The sequence below is a fragment of the Hylobates moloch genome, unplaced genomic scaffold (assembly GCF_009828535.3).
Source record: "Hylobates moloch isolate HMO894 unplaced genomic scaffold, HMol_V3 SCAFFOLD_1, whole genome shotgun sequence".
NCBI classification, from domain to species: Eukaryota; Metazoa; Chordata; class Mammalia; order Primates; family Hylobatidae; genus Hylobates; species Hylobates moloch.
Genome location: NW_026652276.1, coordinates 231,697,284 through 231,718,870, shown reverse-complemented (window position 1 = coordinate 231,718,870; position 21,587 = coordinate 231,697,284). Strand labels below are relative to the sequence as shown.

The 21,587-nt window shown below is 46.8% G+C and overlaps 1 protein-coding gene across 3 annotated transcripts in view; it reads right to left on the bottom strand.

The window, feature by feature from the left end:
* Window positions 1-336: 336 nt before the first annotated feature.
* The window catches only part of NUB1 (negative regulator of ubiquitin like proteins 1), a 37,341-nt gene continuing 16,090 nt past the window's right edge, over window positions 337-21,587 (bottom strand). For 2 of the 3 annotated variants that reach the window (XM_032762243.2, XM_032762245.2), the window contains exons 8-15: window positions 18,631-18,737; window positions 11,859-12,045; window positions 11,016-11,123; window positions 10,099-10,251; window positions 4,764-4,910; window positions 3,067-3,162; window positions 2,200-2,377; window positions 342-1,958 (exon numbers count right to left, since the gene is read on the bottom strand). In XM_032762243.2, coding sequence (XP_032618134.1) covers window positions 1,780-1,958; window positions 2,200-2,377; window positions 3,067-3,162; window positions 4,764-4,910; window positions 10,099-10,251; window positions 11,016-11,123; window positions 11,859-12,045; window positions 18,631-18,737 — 1,155 coding nt within the window. In that variant the 3' untranslated portion in view covers window positions 342-1,779. Of the gene's footprint in view, window positions 1,959-2,199; window positions 2,378-3,066; window positions 3,163-4,763; window positions 4,911-10,098; window positions 10,252-11,015; window positions 11,124-11,858; window positions 12,046-18,630; window positions 18,738-21,587 lie in introns of all 3 variants that reach the window. The other variant, XM_032762244.2, reaches the window with a different exon arrangement.

Here is a 21,587-nt window from a genome sequence, read left to right as displayed (position 1 = left end):
CTGGCATGAATCTAGGAAGTCCGTTCAGGGCCTGGAGTGGAAGGAGGGGTGGGGGCGGGCAGCAGCCCCACCCCCGGGCCAGCCAGCTTCCTCTGCGGCTCTCTCTTCACAAGACACGGAAGAGTTTTGGGGCCTGCTGGTGTGGCATTGCTTCTATGATGGCTAAAAACAGCTGGGAAGCTAGAAGACACGCCTGAACCAAGCTCAGGACAGCGACTTGTTAGCCAAAAGCTTCAATTCAGGCCCCAAATCCAAGTGTGGCATTGTGTCAAATGAGGCTGAGACTCCGCGTCACCTCAGCTCACCAGGCACTTCTGAGGCAAACCCTGACAGGTGCATTTCAGTCCCCTGCTCAGGATCCACCCCAGCCCTGCTTGGCATGTGGCATCTTTCTAGCAGGTGCCCTCTGCCGCTTCTGAGACCTCTGCCGCTTCTGAGATCATCCTTCCATCTCCTCACAAAACTCAGTGGAAACAGACATCCTGCAATCAGAATGAAGAGCTAGTCACCCAGACACTTTCAACACCTACAGCTGGGGAGGCTGAGTAAATTACTGCAAAATTAGGGTGACAATTTTTGAATATATTTTCCACCTTTTATTTCCATCAGTATCATCCATTTAAAAAGAATGACAAGAAGATTCCCATCGGTCCAAACTGGACCACCCACACTTTATGAAAAAGTTGGAGCATTTCAGCCGGCTCCACGTGATCCATCCTGTCTTCAGTCAGTGCCTTCTGGAAGGGAGGAAAAGTCTTGGATGCACCTGGCACTCAATCCACTCGGCACCTGGCTGCTGCTGAGGTCCTAGGGCTGGAAGGAACTCCCACTGGGCGCACATCTACAGAGGAGTGCGTGGCGCAGTGAGGATGGTTACTGCTGGAACCGACATACAGCGAACTACATACTTTCAGAAGGAGCCTCTGTCACATGGATAGAACAACAACAACAACAACAACAAACCCACAAAAAACCTGGAGAAAATATATCTAAATCTCTGATAGGTCTCTTAGCTAGCAGTGAGTTCAGTATGACAGCACAGAGTCTAAAAATACTAATTAAAAATAAATTGCTTTGGTTAGCATTTAAACCTTTCCCATTCAATAAAAGATTTCTGTAATGAGGAATGCTGAATATATATAAAGTCTGACACTCAATCTTGAATTTCGGGGGTGTATTTTACTGAACTAAGAGCATAAAACACTGGCGTCCCAGGCGGAAGGCATTTGCTGCGACCTGGTGTGGCCCCCAAGGCCAGCGCCTCATCGTTTTGCCCCACAGCACTTGGAAGGAAGACTTAAAGGATTATTTGAGGGGCGGGGAAAGGGTGGCACAGGAACCCATGGGGCATCCTGGCAGAGATGGCAGCGTGGGAAGCAAGAAGGTCACGGGCAGTGGGTGCAGGAGGCAGGCAAGCCGGGCAGATGGAGCCATAGCTGAAGAGGAAGCGGTCGGGACGCCCTTCCCAGGACCCTGCCCTGGACACCTTACCCAGGACCCCTGTTCCTTCCTGTTTCGGGGTAAAACAAGCTGGGGAAGGGGTTAGGGACGCAGACCCGGGAGGCAGATGGAACAGCCTGGGCCAGGCCAGAGGAAGCTTATCCCCCCGAGACCACGCATGAAGGCCCTGGAACCCCTCCTGGACTCGTCCCCTGCCCACCCCCTCCTACACCCAAAGAGGACTTGCAATTCAGATGAAAAGTAAGAACAGAAAGAGCTGCATTGGCCTTTTCATAATGATAGCATTTATAAGCAGAAAATTTGCGCTATTTCTGTCCCTTAGTTTTTCTTTGTTGCCGACTTCCTATTCTCTACATAGGATAGGTACTCTGCAATAATAATTTCCTCATCTTCCAGGGTTGAGTCAAGATAGTCTTCCTCATGCTCTGGAATGTCCTCCAGTATCTCGTTGACGGCCTCCGTCTCCATGTCTTCGTCTGTTGAGGCACTAGAGGTTCCTACAATAAAATACCGCAGCAGTAAGTGAATTATGTGAGGATTGTCCTGGGGACGCTGCATGACCACAGTCAACCTCAGACTGTGCCTCTTGCTGGCCACACTGTCCAGGTGGCCGGCCCAGTGACATCAGGGGACGCCCCCTCAGTCTCCACGTCTGCCGTGGCCTAAGGCACCAGTCCCATCTGTTGGCTTCTGAAGACACTTTGCTCTCAACGCGGCCCTCAGAGACCCCAGACCTACCTGCGGAGTCGGAAGGGGACGTGGCTGGCGGGGACAAAGAGGCTTCCGGCGACAGCGGCAGCTCAGGAGGCAGGCTTCCTCCGTTGTGAGCAAGGGTCTGGGCGGCCAGCTGGACGTTGCCTCTGAACACTCTCAGCGCAGCTTCGGCCACAAGTGCATCAAAACCCATGTACACCAACTAGGGGAGAGCGCAGGGGTCACAGCATCGGCCCCTGGCTCCTCTTCTGCCACCCGCTTCCCCCACATGGGCGGACAGCGGCTCATGTTTAAGAGCTCCTGGGGTGCGCACCATGGCCCTTTCTGCACAAGTCATGCTTCTGTGCAATGTCAGCGTGGAGCAGCCTGGAACGGGGCTTGGAAGACTCGAGTCGGGTGCGTCAGTGAGCAGCCATCTCAGGACAGGCAAGGACCTTGGGCTGAGAGCAAGGCGCCACGCCAGCCTCCCCATGGGCACCGCAAGGTCAGTGGCCACAGCATACAGGCATGCCAATGTGTGTGGGGGGACAAATGTGGACAGAGCTGTCACTTGGGACACAAAGCTGGATGGCTTTCACAGGTCACAGTGACATCCTTTTAGGTCACAGGCAGAGAAATGGGGCTGATGTAAACAGTGGTGCATAGACAAAGGCGACAAACCTAAAGAGAACTTTCTGACGCTTCCCCAGTTTTCCTGCTTTCCAAAGAGGCCTCCCCTGCCCTCTGTTATATTGCGTGGGTGGCCTCTGAGGTGGGCAGGTTACACCTGGAGCCTGGGAGCCAAGGTGGCAGCACGGACTCCCCCAGTCCTGCTGCCTGATTCACCTGGGTTACCCCAAGCAACCCCACCGGAGGCTGTCCAAGATGAGGGCACAAAGGCCTGTCACTCACTTGGTCAATGTTTTCCTGGGAAGGACTTTCTTGACGGTTGTCGGTTTCAGGATTGGAATCATTTAACCACCACATCTGAGGATTGCTGAACAGAATCTAAAACACACAGGAACACCCTTTACCCATCACTAAGAACTCGTCACACATTCAGACAGGCACTGCACCCTGCCATGTGCTAGGCAGACCCAGCCGTCCTCCGCTGCTATGAGGCAGAGAAAGGGGCTCCCACCCAGGCTGGTGTTCACAGAAGGCTTCCAGCCAGAGACCAGGACAGCTGGGGTTTGAAGGAGGAGCAAGACTAGTCAGGGAAAAGATCCCTTCTGATAGAGCAGGAAGGGATGGAGAGCGGGTGGAAGCAGCATCCAAGGAAACAGGTTTTGTCAGCTACAGACAGAAAGGTCTCTTAAGCAGCTCAGGGCTGACTGATTGATCTTTGAAAGCGTCCTGCCCTCTAGACTTAAAATGTCAGGCAGGTAGTAGGGTTATTTTGACCCTTAACTTCTTCATCACACAATACTTAATCTTAAAAGACCCTGTGGAGACTTTACTTTCCGACACTCAATACTTCTATGTTGACTGGAAGTATTTTTGTGCCACTCGTATAATTTACATCTGTTTTGAGAACCATCAGTCCCTTCGGATATTCAGAATTTCCCACCTCTTAATATTTCTCCAACACACAAAAAAATCAAACTAGATACTCAAATAAAAATTAAAATTTAACGTATATGTTAAATATACATATACATAGTAACAAAAGTACTGCCTTGTGGAGCCTTCCAGGGAACAGGGCAGGGATAAGAGGCAAAGGCAAGGTGGACTCCCCGTGCCTGCTGCACCCACACGCACCTCAGCAGGGCAAACGAGGACACCTGCCCTGCCCTCCACCCCCTCCAACCCCATGTCTGTCCCCCCAGCCCCGCCCCCAGCACGTGCACAACCTAAACCAGCTCCTACCACTCCGCCTCCTGCCCGCCATCCTGCCCCAGCATCTGCCTGGACTGCTGCCTCCACACAGCCAGCCTCCTGCCTCCCATGCACCCCTTGGGACCCCCCACCACATGTGCTCTGAGTTTGTCTCTCACTGACCTGCGGGGCCGAGAGGGCAGAGGGTGGTTCCATGCCAAGCTGCTGAGACGCAGCACAGCACCTGCCCTACTGAGGATTCCATATGCTTCTCCAACACAGGGCAGGAAGTGGCCCAGGTAAAGTCACTGCTGTCTGGATCCCAACCTGCTGTCACTCCTGAGGCGTTCTTTGAAAAGCACCCCCTTTGCCAACATGTACTATGGACTAAATAAATACAACTAGATACTTACATTTAAAATTTTAATGCCAAACAATTATACTACAAGTTGAATTACCACTCTCTTTTTTCTGCTGTGGAAACTGCCTGTTTACACTAAACTCTGCTGCACACGGAAACCCTACACAAAGTCCTGGCCTGTGGACTCTGCTGGTGTGGACAGGCACCATGTTTTGGAGCCAGGCCTGGGCCAGGCACTGAGCATGGGGCCTCATGGGGCCTTACGCTGCCTCTGTCTGGGCTGGAGCCCAGGAGAAACCTGCCCTTCAGATCCAGATGACGGGGCAGCCCATAGGAGTGAGCCTGGGAGGATGCTGGAGAGCCATGGAGGGAGCTCTGGGCAGGACCCACTGCTCAGGGACAAGGCCAGAGGCCCCAAGGGAGCTACTACCTTCAGGGCCTCATCCAAGTTCCCGCTGGCTTCGTGGAGCGCCTGCTGGGCTGCCTGCGTGGAGTAGCCCATCCCTGTCAGAAACCTGATGTTCTCGAGGCGGCGTCTTTTCTTCTCTTTTTCCTCCTTCCTTATTTGGGCCAATTCCTTTAGGAAAAGAGCAAAGTCCCATCCCAAGTTAGGGACTGAGATTTCACAGCCTCTCAGTCTGTGCTCTGCAGGATTCTCCACATTTCCAGGCAAAGCCAAAAAACCAAAGCAAAGCACAGGGGGACCTCTCTCTACCTCTCCTCACCCAGCCAAATGGCAGAGGTGCCACAGAGGCAGAGGGCTGGTGGAAGTGCTGCTTCTGAGGGCAGGCAGTGGAAGTGAGATGCCCGTGGGGCAGGAAGGAGGTGCCTCACGAGCCCCGCCATCCACCATCTGGCATCAGGATGGGCTGCTCGCCCAACCCAGCACTCCTACTGCAGAGGTCGCAGGTGTGAGGTGCATGGATTCTCTTCTAGGAACCGGGTAGAAGAGCTTCCTGCACGCGGTGGGAAGGCCTTCCAGCCTTTGATGAATCGCCCAGGGACTCAAGTTAATATGTGATGTGGAATCAGGGGGCTCCTGGGCAATGCCAAGGCTGATGACCCACCCCCCACAGCTTGGGGAGCAAGGACTCCAGGGCCTTCTGAGGCCTGTCATTCCATTCAGAACCCACAGAATGCCCAGGGGACAAAGGTCATCCAACCTCTTGGTTCTCAACCCTGTTTCTCAGAGTTGCCTGCTGTTGCTGCAGGAGCACAAGACGGCTGCGAGGGTTCTAGTCTCTTCACCTCTCCCACCCAGGGCCAATTAGGAGAGTTCCCAGTTTATTTTGTACACTAGTATGCCCATAAAAATGTCACTTAAAAAGGGGATTTTGCTGCTTAAAAACAACAACAACAAAGCAAGTTTGAAAACCAGGAATTTAATCCAACCTCATTATTTTCCCAACAAGGAGACAGAAAGCTTTCAACAAAGTTAAATGACTGCTACATTCTCCCAGGGAGACCAGCCCCACCATCAGCAGCAGCGAGGACGGGGGAGAAAACAGACTCCTTCCTTACAGAGACCTGAGCCTGCCTCCTGCCCAGCCCAGGCAACAGGCGCCTCCTTGCATTTTCCCCACAGCAGGAAAGCGGCCTCATCTCTTAGGAAAACAAAAGCATCATCATCGTGGAACCAGACTCCACAGGCCCCACAGTAGGAGCAGGCAGAACAGAGTGGCTGCTGGAAACATCTCCAGGGATGAAGGCATCTGTAGACTCATGGCCCGTCTCTATCACAGGAGAACCTCCCGGGGTGCCCCTGGAGTGCCCACAGTGCCAGCTCCCTTTGCTTGCCCTTCAGCTGCACCAGGCCTGTCTCATGCCCCCGTTACATGCTCTACCTCTCAGCAGCCAGTCTCCGCCAGCCCCAGCCCCGCTGCACAGCGCAGCAGGCTCCATCATTCCAGTCACCTACTTGAAAGCCCGCAGCAGCTCCTGACCACCTCCCCACACTGAGGCACCAGCTCCTTATTCTGCTACTCAGGGCCCCCACTCCCTGGCCCCAACAATGCTTCCAAACTGACCTTATCCTGCCACACCACCCCAACCACACACGCCAGCAGGAGTCGTTCATACCACTCACATTTGCACTTTTATTTACACACACTCCACGTAAAATGCCTTTACTGGCCCCATCCTCTGCTTTCAATACAGTTTCTTCTATTTATATTCCAAAAGGCTAAGAAGCGCGCCTAACATCCAAGCACAGAGAAGGACGCTGCCAGCCAACAGACCTGATCATTACCTAACACAGACCTCACACCAACTGGGAGCTTCGAAGAATACTTCCTTTCATTACAAATGTCTTAGTCTGTTTCCTTTTAATCATGTAAACATGTGTGAGAACATTATTTTCTGAAATTTCTCTTTATACTAAGATGAGTTAGAAAGATAAAGTAGATCAAATCAATGCCAGTGAGTACTGCACTGAAGTGGCTACAGTTAAGTAGAATCAGATCTCAAGAGAGAGGTGTTGTATGGTCACAACAAGCTGGGATGACCTCTTAGGAAGGCTGCCTCTCACGGCCTGGCCATACTGAAGCATGATCTGTGAGCTCCGTTTCTACAGCTGTTGCTTTTTGCCAGATGAGAAACTGGTCTGTACTCAGGGCCATATTGCACAAAAAATATAAACTTTTAATAATTATGTATTAAAGGCTGGGCACAGTGGTTCACACCTGTAATCCCAGCACCTTGGGAGGCCAAGGTAGGAGGATTGCTTGAACCAAGGAGTTTTGAGACTGGCCTGGGCAACATGGTGAGACCCCATTTCTACAAAAAAATTTACAAAAAATCAGCCAAGAGCTCTTGGCAGGAGGATCATTGGAGCCCAGGAGATCAAGGTTGCAGTGAGCCATAATCATGCCACTGCACTCCAGCCTGGACACGAGAGCAAGACTCTGTCTCAAACAAAAGCATGGAAGAATTGTTTTACATTCAGCTCAGTCAGATGCTCATATCTAGAATGTTGGAACTCTGAGGGCAGCAGATTTCTCTTGCTCATCTAAAGCTCCAATAGGAGCTCACTTTTGTGGGACATTGTTTTTGTCTTTCCAGCACCCATTCTAACCCTCCCTGAGGTGTGGGAGGCTGCTCCAGCTCCCCAGGTGGCCCCTGAATGGGCTAAGGTGGCAACCCTCTATCTCTTGCCACAGGCCTGAGCCAATCAGTCTTGGCGTTCCTCCAGCCTCAGTGACAGGTTCAAGGCTGCCCAATCACAAGAAGCTCAGGATTTTCCCTGAGGATTCTGGGACAGAGATTATGGCCCTTGGTGTGATTGGATGACACTGATGACATGGGGTTGGGGGTGGGGGTAGAGAGACAGACCTCAGGTCCTCAGTGACATCAGTAAGCCACTGAATGAATCACCTAACCCTGAGACCTATCCTACTTCTGGACTTTTTACAAGTAAACAGGCCAGTAAATCCCACCACATCCCTTGTTTTGATGTTTAGGCCATTTTGGTTTTTTTGTTGTTGTTGTTGCTTTCAGCCAAAAGCATCGTAACTAACAAGATCCATTGGATGGAAGAGGGAGAAGGATCAACTGCACTATATACACTGTTTTTTTTTTATTTGCATTTTCTCCAAGGGCTTTTAACTTCAGAAATGTACAAGTGATATGACTCCACTATACTTAAAAGACCACCTCTGGGCCGGGCGCGGTGGCTCACGCTTGTAATCCCAGCATTTTGGGAGGCCGAGGCGGGCGGATCACGAGGTCAGGAGATCCAGACCACGGTGAAACCCCGTCTCTACTAAAAAAATACAAAAAATTAGCCGGGCGTGGTGGCGGGCGCCTGTAGTCCCAGCTACTCAGAGAGGCTGAGGCAGGAGAATGGCATGAACCCGGGAGGCGGAGCTTGCAGTGAGCTGAGATCACGCTACTGCACTCCAGCCTGGGTGACAGAGTGAGACTCCGTCTCAAAAAAAAAAAAAAAAAAAAAAGACCACCTCTGAGCTACAGCTCTTCCCATGTGTAAGATGAAAAGTATCTGTCCTGTGGCCTCTCAGGTGGTCACAGGCAGAAGTGAATGACATGAGTGTGACAATGTTTAATGAACTATAGTCTTATATAGTGATGAGAACTGTTTTCCAAATGATCTCATTTTAAAACACTAGCTTTCCAGATGCTAATAAAATCTTACTGGTAGTGGAGTAATAGTAAAGCAACAAATCAGTATCAGCAATGTTTGTTTTTCTGTTAGTACTGAATTAGGCCACGTAAAACTCAAACACACAGAACTCAACTTTTCAGCCGGTCGCAGTGGCTCACACCTGTGATCCCAGCACTTTGGGAGGCCAAGGCGGGCGGATCACTTGAGGTCAGGAGTTCAAGACCAGCCTGGCTAAAATGGTGAAACCTCATCTCTACTAAAAATACAAAAAGTAAAGCTGGGCGTGGTGGTGGGCACCTGTAATCCCAGCTACTTAGGAGGCTAAGGCAGAAGAATCACTTGAACCTGGGAGGCGGAGGTTGCAGTGATCACGCCACTGCACTCCAGCCTGGGTGACAGAGTGAGACTCTGTCTGGAAAAAAAGAACTGAGCTTTCCAAAGCCTCTGCCTTTACCTACTCATTGACTTCTATAGCAAGACCCAAAAGACCACGACTGGACTAGGCAAGAGAGAAAGTTAACGACCACAGCTGGTGTTGTAAAAGGAGAAACCCTGTGACTGCTCACCACGGAATGAACCCACGAATCCACTCCCTCTCTGGCCTCAGGTAGGCAAACAACCACGGGGCTTTCCTGCTCCCATCCAAATACCCCCGAGGCTGCTTTTTTCCTTCAGGATTATCCTAGGGTTTAGCAAAAAGGGAAACGAGGTAACATACATGTGAAGATTCTAGAGACTTCTATGGCTGGAGTTTACAGCTAGAAAGGACTTGTGAGATAATCTAGTACCAACTTCTTGTTTTGGCAAGAAGAAAAATGGCTCTTCTGCTAATATTCCACCATTATCTCCCTCTAGACCTCAGTTCTTTTACTGCAGAACATATTGGATAGAATAAGGATCCTTCCAACTCCAAAATTCTAAGGTTTTCTTTAATGTACTTAATTGTTTCAAATGATTATAGTTTTTTAACCTGTGCTTTCATAATATAATACAACTTGTTTCTATGATTTGACTTATGTTTCTAGGCAAGGATGCAATCCCCAACTTTAATAATGACCTCATGAAAAAACAATTTTGTTTTTAAAATGACTTCCAGAAATACACTATGGTGTTAAAGAAAAAGAGAGAGAGGACTGTTTGCCACCACAGCAGGAAACAAAACTAGGGAGACTGCAGCATGTGAAAAATGATCCAATTGAAAAAGACAAGTTTCAGCCAGGCGTGGTGGCTCACGCCTGTAATCCCAGGACTTTGGGAAACTGAGGTGGGCACATCACTTGAGGTCAGGAGTTTTTGAGACCAGCCTAGCCAACATGGTGAAACCCCATCTCTACTAAAAATACAAAAATTAGCCAGGTGTGGTGGCATGCACCTGTAGTCCCAGCTACTCAGGAGGCTGAGGCACGAGAATTGCTTGAACCTGGGAGGCGGAGCTTGCAGTGAGCCAAGATCATGCCACTGCACTCCAGCCTGGATGACAAAGTGAGACTCTGTCTCGAAAAAAAAAAAAAAAAAAAAAAAGACAAGTTTCTCCTTCCTTCCCAATCTGGAGTAATAAAGAGTTCCTTGTTATTAACACTCCTGTGGGATTATCATTTTTTGTTCTTTCATACCAGAGAGAGCTAGGACATGTGAAAGTGGGTACCTCTCTGCGGTTGGTAATATGAGTGGCCGCATGATCCACGTTCCCATCACACGCCCTCAGGCCAAGCCGGGCTTCCTGGGCAGTAAACCCCAACTGCAACAAATTGTCCACTTTTGACGGATCAATATATAGCTCTTTAAAGAGCTGACGTGCCTAGAGACAGGGGAATGTAAGAATCATGTAACCACAGCAATACTTAAAGCTTAATACAAAGTGAAAGCCTAAAAGAAATTAGATTGTACCCAATATGAATTAAAGGGCGTCAGATTTTGGATAAAATCTCCAAACTAGGCCTGTTATTAACAAGTACAAATAGAAACAGACCAACACTATCTCTACTCACAAAGCAGCCACAGCACAACACAAGGTAAGAGGCTGGGTGTTGCAGAAGTGACTGGTAACCACTTTGTTTTTGCAACAAAAGCCCCCGAATTTCAGCTGTGCACGTGACATTTCTCACCCTCCCGTGCAACTGGGTGTAGCCAGGTAGTGAAGTCGAGGTCAATGGCATGCAGCCACAGCGCTGGGTGCAGCTGCGGGGTCATCTCTCAAGTGGCCTGCTCAGGACTCTCTCTTGCCCCCTCTGCTGGCTGGAAGAGGCACTGACAGGAGCAACCTAGGGAGCCTCGCTGAGGCTGGCGGGCTGCTCACTGCTCTGGCCCGGCTCACCTCTAGACTGCAAGATGAGTGAGCCATAAACTTCTATCCAATTAAAGTCACTGTCTTTTTGAAGTCTCATTACAGCATCTGGCTGTACTCTAACATATACAAATATGTTTCTGGTTCAATCTCTCCTGTGCACGGAGAAAGCACAGGCATGTTTCTCACAAGTCACAACCTACTAAGTTAAAATCCTTAACTTCCGGGAATGTTTTTTAAAAGGAGGTGAAAATTGGTTACAACTTTACTTTTCTTACCTTGTTAAGATACTCACAAGCCTCTACATCATTTCCACTGTGATAGTTTCGGATACCTTGAAGTAAGTAGAGTCTTAGAAACAGTACCTTCTCTTTCCCACAATTTCCCTAAAATTATTGAAGAAAAAAAAGGATAAAGTTGCCTTATTTCTAATTACAGGTCTGTAATACTCATATCTGTAATTCCCTTGGCCTCCAGAGGGGCAACATGGTAGTATTAAAATGTCCGTGGCTTCACTATGACTGATGGCAAAAGTGAAGCCCCCTCTTCCCCATCCCCTGTGGTATGACAACATTCCTCATGCCACACAGGAGAGTCAGTGTCAGGGCACCAGCCTCCAGACGTGCAGCACAGTGGCCCTTCTGGTCAGCAGAGAGGTATGCAGAAATCCAAACCAGGTATGAGAGAGTCTGCATCGGCAGGATTTTGATGACTTGGGGAAATCAGAAAAATCCGTACTCGAGCCACAGCTCTTGAGCTGCGACTCATTCACGCAAACTGTCACTGCTGAAATGTCTATTTTCTGCATTTACATCTTGCAAATTAGACTCTACCAACATAAAGAAGTCAGCAGCTCTCTCCTGGTCAGGGTGATCACTGATGGGGTTCTGTGACTAGCGAAGCATGTTCCTTTGGGCTAAATGCTCACACGCTAAGTAAGAGAGACAGCCAGATTTGTAAAACATTGAACACTTTATAAATATATAGCTTAAAAAGAGTATACTGCATACTACTATCAAAATGAAATCACCTTCCGGCAGTAGTTCAAATACTTTAACAGGAATAAACACAGATGCTAGAAATGGACTCAACGAGACATAAAATGAATTCCAGGAACATACTTTTATGTGGACCAGTCTCTGATGATTTTCTCCATAACAATTTTTAAAGCATTTCTGGGCCAAGTTTAATTTTTTTTCTGCATCATCAAGGCATTCCAGTTGTTCCAGGCAGAAGTAACACCATACTATATCCAGCTGGAGGACGGCGTAGTTATCCACTGTGTCCAGCAGCTCTCTGCAACACTCACTGGAAAGAGAAGGACAATGACATCACTGCCAAGCAGCAATTGAAACATTTTTGTGAATTACTGGAATTCTTTCCCAGTTCTTGGTATATGTTCAAAGGCTGACTACTCTAAAAGAGAGATCCTAATGTTTAGGAAGGGAGCCGTATTTATAATCTCATCCTTCTAATGGGGGAAAGAAAGAGAAATCAGAAATCAGGGCTTAGGAATCAAAGCTTACCACCACTTGCCCCAGGACACACATGCAGCCCCTTGATAGGAAGCAGAACCCAGGGCCGCTGTTTCAGAGGCCCTCAGCAAATACGGGGAAGACCATGCTTTAAAGCTGTGACTTCTAATCCTGACTGGAAATCAGCATCACCTGGGCCAGAGCAACGTTCTCTTTCTTTCTTTCTTTCTTTAAGAATCATTGATCCCACCTAGACCAAACATAACAGAAATCTCTGGGGGTTGGGCCTGGTAGTTATACTGCCAGAGTCTCCCCAGCTGATGCTAATGTACAGCCAGAGCTGAACACCACTTCTTTAAAGACACCAAAAAAATCGCTACGTACTATGAATGCCTCAGCTGATGAAGGCTCTGACAAGGCATTCATGTTCAGTCACATTCAAGATGGGGGAGAAACAATCCAGAAAGCACCAGGCTCTAATGGCCCAGCTGATTGCTGAGGGCCTGTGTGCAGGCAAAATGCGACTCTGCGGCAGCAGGCTGAACCCGGGCGCAGAGAAGGGAAGAAAGACAGCAACAGAAGTCAGTGTGCTCCAGGAGGAGTGCTGACAAAGACAGCCATCAAGGGGACTGATTTTAAGTTATGATTACATTAAAAATTCCTAATGCCAATCTAGGTCTCAAGTCTTCAATAAGAACATTTGGAACCACACATTGTGTATGAACAAGGTTTTATCTCTTTGTGTTCACTGGTGTTCTACTAAAAATAAGACTGCTCTTGTATAAAACTACAAAATCCACATGGCCTCAAGCTTCCTGTCCTGCCTATCGAAATATGCATGGAATAAAAAAAAATAAAAAGGACTTTAATTTTGTCATTTACCCTTTAAAACAGTAGTCTCCTAAAGAGGGCCCGTGTAGACGGTCCAGTTGCAGGTGCGGCAAAAAAAAATGTATCACAGCAGTATTTTTACATTTATTTTCATCTCTCTCAACGTTTCTAAATTCGTGAGTGAGAACATATACACCATATTTTACACACGTGTGCACGCAGACACACAGATGTGGAGCTGGGTGAGGGGTGCTTTCTCCAAATCTACTGCTCAGCCTGAGAACCTGACTTTGAGAGAAAAAGCAGTGCTTTGTGGATTGTGATCTGATCTCACAGTCGCAGTGAGATCTCCTGCCTCTAGACACATTCTGGTTCCTGTGACAGAAGACTCTCCTGCCACTCACAGGAAAGCAATGGGCATGTGGCCGAACTTCTCCATCTCCTGCATGTTGCTTTAACAGGCTCGTTCATGTTTTACTAAGCATCAAGAGCGTGGGCAGAAATGGCCTCCTGTCAGTTAAAAATAAAATCAATATGCACTTATCTCAAATTTGACCCAGGATTGAGTATTTATTTGTGCAGCCAAAAAAAAAAAAGAGAAAAAAACCAACAAAATGAACAAACACACAAAAAACCCAAAGCAGAGGTCTCATATTAGAGGGGTACATGTCATCCTTTTAGTTTTGAGAAATCAACACATTATTAGTCAAACTATATTTAAACCTGATCATTTGCTTGGGGAAAAGTGGTTTCTTAATGCCTGGTATAAACTGCATTTAGAAGGCTGGGAGTGGTGGCTCACACCTGTAATCCCAGCACTTTGGGAGGCGAGGCAGGAAAATCACTTGAACCCAGGAGTTTCAGACCAGCCTGAGCAATATAGAGACTCTGTCTCTAAAAAAAAAAAAAAAAAAAATTATAAAAATAAAAAATTTCATTTAGAGTATACTTTTATTAACATTGCTTTGGTTTACAATTTTAGTAACATTAATATTCAACACTGTTACATTTTCATGCTGACAATATTAAATGTACAACATTTATTTAAATAAAATCTACTGAGCCTAGCTTTCAAAAAATTAAATCCTGGCCAGGCACAGTGGCTCACGCCTGTAATCCCAGCACTTTGGGAGGCCGAGGCGGGCAGATCACCTGAGATCAGAAGGTCAAGACCAGCCTGGCCAACATGGTGAAACCCCATTTCTACAAAAATTAGCTGGGCATGATGGCACGTGCCTGTAATCCCAGCTACTTGGGAGGCTGAGGTGGGAGAATTGCTTGAACCCAGGAGGCGGAGGTTGCAATGAGCCGAGATCGTGCCATTTGCACTCCAGCATGGGCGACAGAGTGAGACTCTGTCTCAAAAACAACAACGAAAACTAAATCCCATTTGAGCTTAAGTCAGTTATTTAACAGAAATTTATTATGTTTGTCTTAAAGTTTAAATTTTTTTTTTTTTTTTTTTTTTGAGATGGAGTCTCACTCTGTCACCCAGGCTGGAGTGCAGTGGCACAATCTTGGCTCACCGCAAGCTCTGCCTCCCGGGTTCACGCCATTCTCCTGCCTCACTCAGCCTCTCAAGTAGCTGGGACTACAGGCGCCCGCCACCACGCCCGGCTAATTTTTTGTATTTTTAGTAGAGACGGGGTTTTGCCATGTTAGCCAGGATGGCCTGATCTCCTGACCTCGTGATCTGCCTGCCTTGGCCTCCCATAGTGTTGGGATTACAGGCGTGAGCCACTGCGCCCGGCCAGGCTTACCTTTCTTGAAATTAATATTTCTTTATTTAACATAAAAATTTTAGGCCGGGCGCGATGGCTCACACCTGTAATCCCAGCACTTTGGGAGGCTGAGGAGGACGGATCACCTGACGTCAGGAGTTCAAGACCAGCCTGGCCAACATAGTGAAACCCCGTCTCTACTAAAAATACAAAAATTAGCCGGGAGTGGTAGTGGGCACCTGTAATCCCAGCTACTTGAGAGGCTGAGGCAGGAGAATCGCTTGAACCCAGGAGGCAGAGGTTGCAGTGGGCGGAGATTGCAGTAAGCCAAGATTGTGCCACTGCACTACAGCCTGGGCGACAGAGTGAGACTCCATCTGAAAAAAATAAAATAAAATTTAAAAAAAGCCAAACTTACCTAACTTTTTTCAAGAAAGGTTAGCTAAAAAGTCATTTTCAATTTTCTTACTGGTTTTAGGGAATTGGATTATAGTGTGCTATAGTGTAGTTTTTTCTGATATTTCTTTTGGGGTCATTAAAGTCATTGCATCTGGGGGTTTATAGTTTTCATCAAACTGGGAAAAATTATGGCCATTTTTTTCTTCAAGTATTTTTTCTGTCCCACATGCCTCCCTTTCCAGGGACACCAATTACATGCATTTTAGGCCGCCTGAAATTGTTCCACAGCTTGCAGATGCTCTGTTCATTTTTTTTTTCAGTCTTTTCTCTGTTTTCTCAGAGAGTTTCTATTGCCTTAACATTTACTAATCTTCTCTTCTATAGTGTCTATTCTGCAGTTCATCCCACCTAATGTACTTTTCATCTCGGAAGTTGTACTTTTCATCTCTTACATTCTAATGTGGGTCTTTTGAATGTCTCCCATGTCTTTATCTGATATGTTCAGTTGTTCCTCTGACTACTTGAGCAGATGGATTACAGTCACTGTTTTAATGTCCTTGTCTGTTAATTCTATTTTCTGTGTCACTTCTGGATCTGTTGCTACTGACTGATTTTTCTGCTTATTATAGGTTACATTTGCTTGTTTCTTTGCATGCCTGCTAATTTTTCAGTGGATGCTGGATATTTTTGAATTGCTAAATTATTGAGCTTTGTTAGGGATGCATTATTTGAAAGCAGTAAGTTAAGGGTACTGTTCAGGACTAGCTTTTAAGCTTTGTTAAGTGGGACCAAATGATGCCCTAGTGCTGAGGCAACGCCCTTCTGAAGACTGTATCTGACGCCCTGTGACTACCAAATTCTCCAGTCTGGCTGGTGGGAACATAAACTATTCCTGGCCTTCTATGAACTCGGGGGATTATTCCCTGCTTCTTTCATGTGGTACCTTGCCCAGCCCTGGGCAGTTTCCTCACACACATGTGCTGATCATCACTGAGCAGAAGACTCAAAGGGCTCCTCTGAAGCTCTCTGACACCCTCTCTCTGGCAGTTCACTCCTCTCACCTCCTTGGCCTCCTGCATGCCCAGCTCCATCTCCTTAACTCCAGGGAGCAAAGGCTCTGCCTGGGTTTGCCCTCCCTGCCCCGTAGCCTGAAACTTCTCCAGGTACTGAGCTCCCCTCATGTTTCCCCACCTCAGGGTCACTGTTCTGCACTGCCAGGAAGTCACTGTTTCATACAATTTGGGGAAAGAAACCATTCTTGGTCATACTACATACCACACTCCAAGACATATGGTAGGAAGTTGTGACAAAACTTCTAGCTTACTTGGAGAAGTTAGGGGGAGAATCAAATGGAAAAGGAAATGGAAAAACTGAAGTTTCCTCCGTCTGCATTCTATTTGGCTTACATTACTGCTGATTTCCTTTATGAAAAGGGAGAAATCACACACACACAAAAATATGCTAACAAGTTGGCCAGGATAAATAGATGCCCAGAAAAAAAATAACTTTCTCTACTTAGAAAGACATTGACAATTATTATTTCATTATTATACCTACTACTTACCGAACACGTTAATGTACCATGAACTGAAGATGTCGCCAAATTTGTATTCAGTGGTTCCCTGAGACCTAAAAATTATTTCAAGGATTTGTCCAGGGTAAAAAGATTGAGAGAGGCTCACATAGATGTATGAAGATCAACCATGTCTTTATAACTGCTGAAGCTCGATTATGAGTGTATATGGAAGCTCATTATACTAATTTTTATGTCTATTTGAAATTTTCCATAATAAAAAATTAGAAACAACTATGGAAGGGAATGAAAAATTTACCTAAACTTTTAGGACCTAATTTAAAGCCTTTGACCCTACACTGTTTGCAGAAGAGAATGAAACTGACATCCAGAAAGAGGCCTAGACAGAGAACCCCAGAGGCACCCACCAGCCCTCATTCTCACTGTTCCCAGCCCGGCCCCTCCCCTCCCAATCCCTTCTTTGTGTACGTTAAACTTGGGACTTGTTCACTTAGAACCCAAAGGCACTGACCAATGGAAAACTATAAATATTTGCATTCATCTTCTGGGAGTATACAGTATTATCTTGGGAATGCACCAAAACAGAAAAGAAGTTAACACTAAATTTGTTAACTTTTGACCATTTTCAAAAAATCAAGTCTACTTTTCAAATGTTGAATATGTCTGCATCACAGTCTCTTAGTACCATTTCCCATGAAGAGGAACCAGGACTCCTTGGGAAATTGCTGATTCCTGGTCTGGGCATTAAATGCCCGAGATGAGCCTGGAGTATCTTTGGATTCCAGAAATCAGAGACTGCAAAAACTAGCAGGGTCAAGTGAAAAAAACATGGGCTGCCTGCCAGCCAGCATGACCAGTTCAAGCACTGAAGCTTGAAACACATCAAATGTTTTAAATCCATGAGTTAATAATGACACTTAAGAAAATGAAAAGAGAAAGAAACCTCTTTGGTCACCTTTGGAGGCTGATAGTGAAGCAACTCATTTATTCTGAAAACAAGAAAATAAGGAGAAAGGAACAAAGTAGTTTATTCTATCTTTCCTATACAAATTGTACCTCCACATATAAAATAACTGATGAGCAAACAAAAATTTTTCAGAATTCCAGCAATAAATGCAGAAGGGAGGCCGGGTGCGGTGGCTCACACCTGTAATCCCAGCACTTTGGGAGGCCAAGGCGGGAGGATCACATGAGTCCAGGAGTTCAAGACCAGCCTGAGCAACACAGGGAGACCCCATCTCTATAATTAAAAAAAAAAAGGCCGACACAGCAGCTCACACTTGTAATACCAGCACTTTGAGAGGCTGTGGTGGGTGGATCACTTGAGCCCAGGAGTTTGAGACTAGCCTGGGCAACACAGTGAAACCTCATTTCTACAACAAATACAAAAAAATTATCTGGGCATGGTGATGTGCACCTGTGATCGCAGCTACTTGGGAGGCTGAGGTGGGAAGATCACCTGAGCCCAGGAGATGGAAGTTGCAGTGAGCTGAGATCATGCCACTGCACTACAGCCTGGGTGACAGAGTGAGACTCTGTCTCAAAAAAAAAAAATAGTAAGTGCAGAAGGAATAATATCACCATTATACAGCTCTTAAACAATGGATGTGAGGAATAATCATCAATACTACCCCAAAACCATTAGGTGAAAAGCTGACGGGAAACTTTATAATGGAAAGTTCCAACTAGCAACATAGCACATGAACAGAAGAAGAGGGGATATCCTACCTGCTTGAAAATTCTTTACAGGGAGGAAAGGTCAATTAGAAATACAAAGGGAAGAAGAAATTCACCAGTCTACACCATAACTACTCTTTTACATTAACCACTGTCGCAGGTGAAAGTCTGCAGTCTCAAGGGCATGGCAGGGTGTTCTGTATAGTCTGGGCCATCTTCCTTAAAGCTTGTGTTCACCAAGTACAAAAGCGCCTACCAGAAATATTTGTCAGCGTCCAACAGACATGGCAAGGCTATTCCATATTCTTTTCTTTTCAGGAAAGCTCTGCCCTTCTCATGATATCCCATAGCTAACATAAGGGCCTAGGAAAAAATATGAATTTAAAAAACATCACTTTAAAATATAATAAGGCAAATTATATTAAAAGCATATTACTTTTTAAAAAACAAATTAAAAAAACGAAAACAAGATCATAACTCAATCTAAAAGCCAAAATTAAGAAAAATATAATTAATTAAAGCTTTATTTCATTTAAATACTGAAGCTAAACACTTCATTTAATGTAGCTGATACGATCCTAAGCAGCACTTGGCCCTTTGCTTTCATCAGTTTATTTTCGTATCCGCTGATCTGATCTACTTCTAATATTCTATTCAGACTAAACATATTAAAAAGCAGCCAGTAATGCTTGTATCCTTTTTATTTTATTTACTTTATTTTTTTGAGACGGAGTCTCGTTCTGTTGTCCAGGCTGGAGTGCAGTGGTGCGATCTCGGGTCACTGCAACCTCCACCTCCTGGGTTCAAGCGATTCTCCTGCCTCAGCCTGCCGAGCAGCTAGGACTACAGGCATGCACCACCATGCCCGGCTAATTTTGTATTTTTAGTAGAGATGTGGTTTTGCCATGTTGGCCAGGCTGTTCTCGAACTCCCGACCTCAGGTGATCTGCTGCCTTGGCCTCCCAAAGTGCTGGGATTACAGGCGTGAGCCACAGCACCCGGCTGCTTGTATCTTTAAAAAGGACATTCATTTCACTTTCTATTCTTTTTTTTTTTTTGCTTTGTCGCCCAGGCTGGAGTGCAGTGGCACGATCTTGGCTCACTGCAAGCTCCATCTCCTGGGTTCATGCCATTCTCCTGCCTCAGCCTCCTGAGTAGCTGGGACTACAGGCACCTGCCACCACAACCGGCTAATATTTTTTTTTGTATTTTTAGTAGAGATGGGGTTTCACCATGTTAGCCAGGATGGTCTCGATCTCCTGACCTTGTGATCCGCCTGCCTCGGCCTCTCAAAGTGCTGGGATTACAGGCGTGAGCCACCACGCCCGGCCTCACTTTCTATTCTTAATCATCTAGTTTTTTCTGAAGTTATTTGTCAACTTTAGTATTTCCAAAACAAATTTTTTGATTTTTTATTTTTTTGAGATGGAGTCTCGCTCTGTCGCCCAGGCTGGAGTGCAGTGGCGCAATCTCGGCTCACTGCAAGCTCTGCCTCCTGGGTTCACGCCATTCTTCCACCTCAGCCTCCCGAGCACCTGGGACTACAGGCGCCCGCCACCACGCCTGGCTAATTTTTTTATATTTTTAGTAGAGACAGGGTTTCACCGTGTTAGCCAGGACGGTCTCGATCTCCTGATCTCGTGATCTGCCCGTCTCGGACTCCCAAAGTACTGGGATTACAGGCATAAGCCACCGCACCCGGCCCCAAAACAATTTTTAAAAGGTGATCCAAAATTTTTTAAGTTCATTAGATTTTTCAATTTAGATGTTCAAATAATTCAGTCTGATAAAGCAGCAGTCCCCAACCTTTCGGCACTAGGGACTGCTTTCATGGAAGACAATTTTTCAATGGACAAGGAGGAAGGCAGATGGTTTCAGGATGAAACCGTTCTACCTCAGGTCATCAGGCATTAGATTCTCATCAGGAGCGCACAACCCAGAGCCCTCGCATGCACAGTTCACAATAGGGTTCATGCTCCTAAGACTCTAATGCCGCTGCTGATCTGACGAGGCGGAGCTCAGGCGGTGATGCTCACTTGCCTGCTGCTCACCTGCTGTGTGGCCCAGTTCCAAACAGGCCACAGACTGGTACCCATCTGCAGCATGTGGGGTGGGGACCCCTGTGACAAAGGTTTTCCCAAAAGATCTGGATGTCATGATTCAATGTAAGAGAGCAGTGGGCAAGTAATCATCATTTTCAAAAGACAAACATTGGCCGGGCACAGTGGCTCACGCCTGTAATCTCAGCACTTTGGGAGGCCGAGGCAGGTGGATCACGAAGTCAAGAGATGGAGACCATCTGGCCAACATGGTGAAACCCCATCTCTACTAAAAACACAAATTAGCTGGGCGTGGTGGCATGCACCTGTAGTCCCGGCTACTCAGGAGGCTGAGGCAGGAGAATCGCTGGAACCCGGGAGGCGGAGGTTGCAGTGAGCCAAGATTGCACCACTGCACTCCAGCCTGATGACAGAGCAAGATTCTGCCTCACAGAAAAAAAAAAAAAAGACAAACATCAATCTACTGATAAACACTGATCCACATAGTTCTGTTATGAAAACAACTTTAATCCAGCTGGGCATGGTGGCTCACGCCTGTAATCCCAGCACTTTGGGAGGCCGAGGTGTGTGGATCACCTGAGGTCAGGAGTTCAAGACCAGTCTGGCCAACATGGCAAAACCCCGTCTCTACTAAAAATACAAAAATTAGCCAGGCATGGTGGGGCGCGCCTGTACTCCCAGCTACTCGGGAGGCTGAGGCAGCAGAATCGCTGGAACCTGGGAGGCGAAGGTTGCAGTGAGCTGAGATCACACCACTGCACTCCAGCCTGGGCAACAAAGACTCCTTTTCAAGAAAAAAAAAAAAAAAACAACTTTAGTTTTAAACAAAAAAACTCATAGAGTGAAGCCCACACGAAACCGTCCCTTAAAAACAGAAAAATTAAAATTAATTTGACCCATAGTCATTCATTATAAGAAGCTACTGAACCCTTGCTCAGAGATTGATCTTAGAGTCCAAGTTCCAGAATGCTGCTATACAGACCCCCATGGGACTGGGTGCAGTGGCTCATGCCTGCAATCCCAGCACTTCAGGAGGCCGAGGCAGGTGGATCATCTGAGGTCAGGAGTTCAAGATCGGCCTGGTCAACATGGCAAAAGCCCGTCTCCACTAAAAATACAAAAATTAGCCAGGCGTGGTGGTGCGTGCCTATAA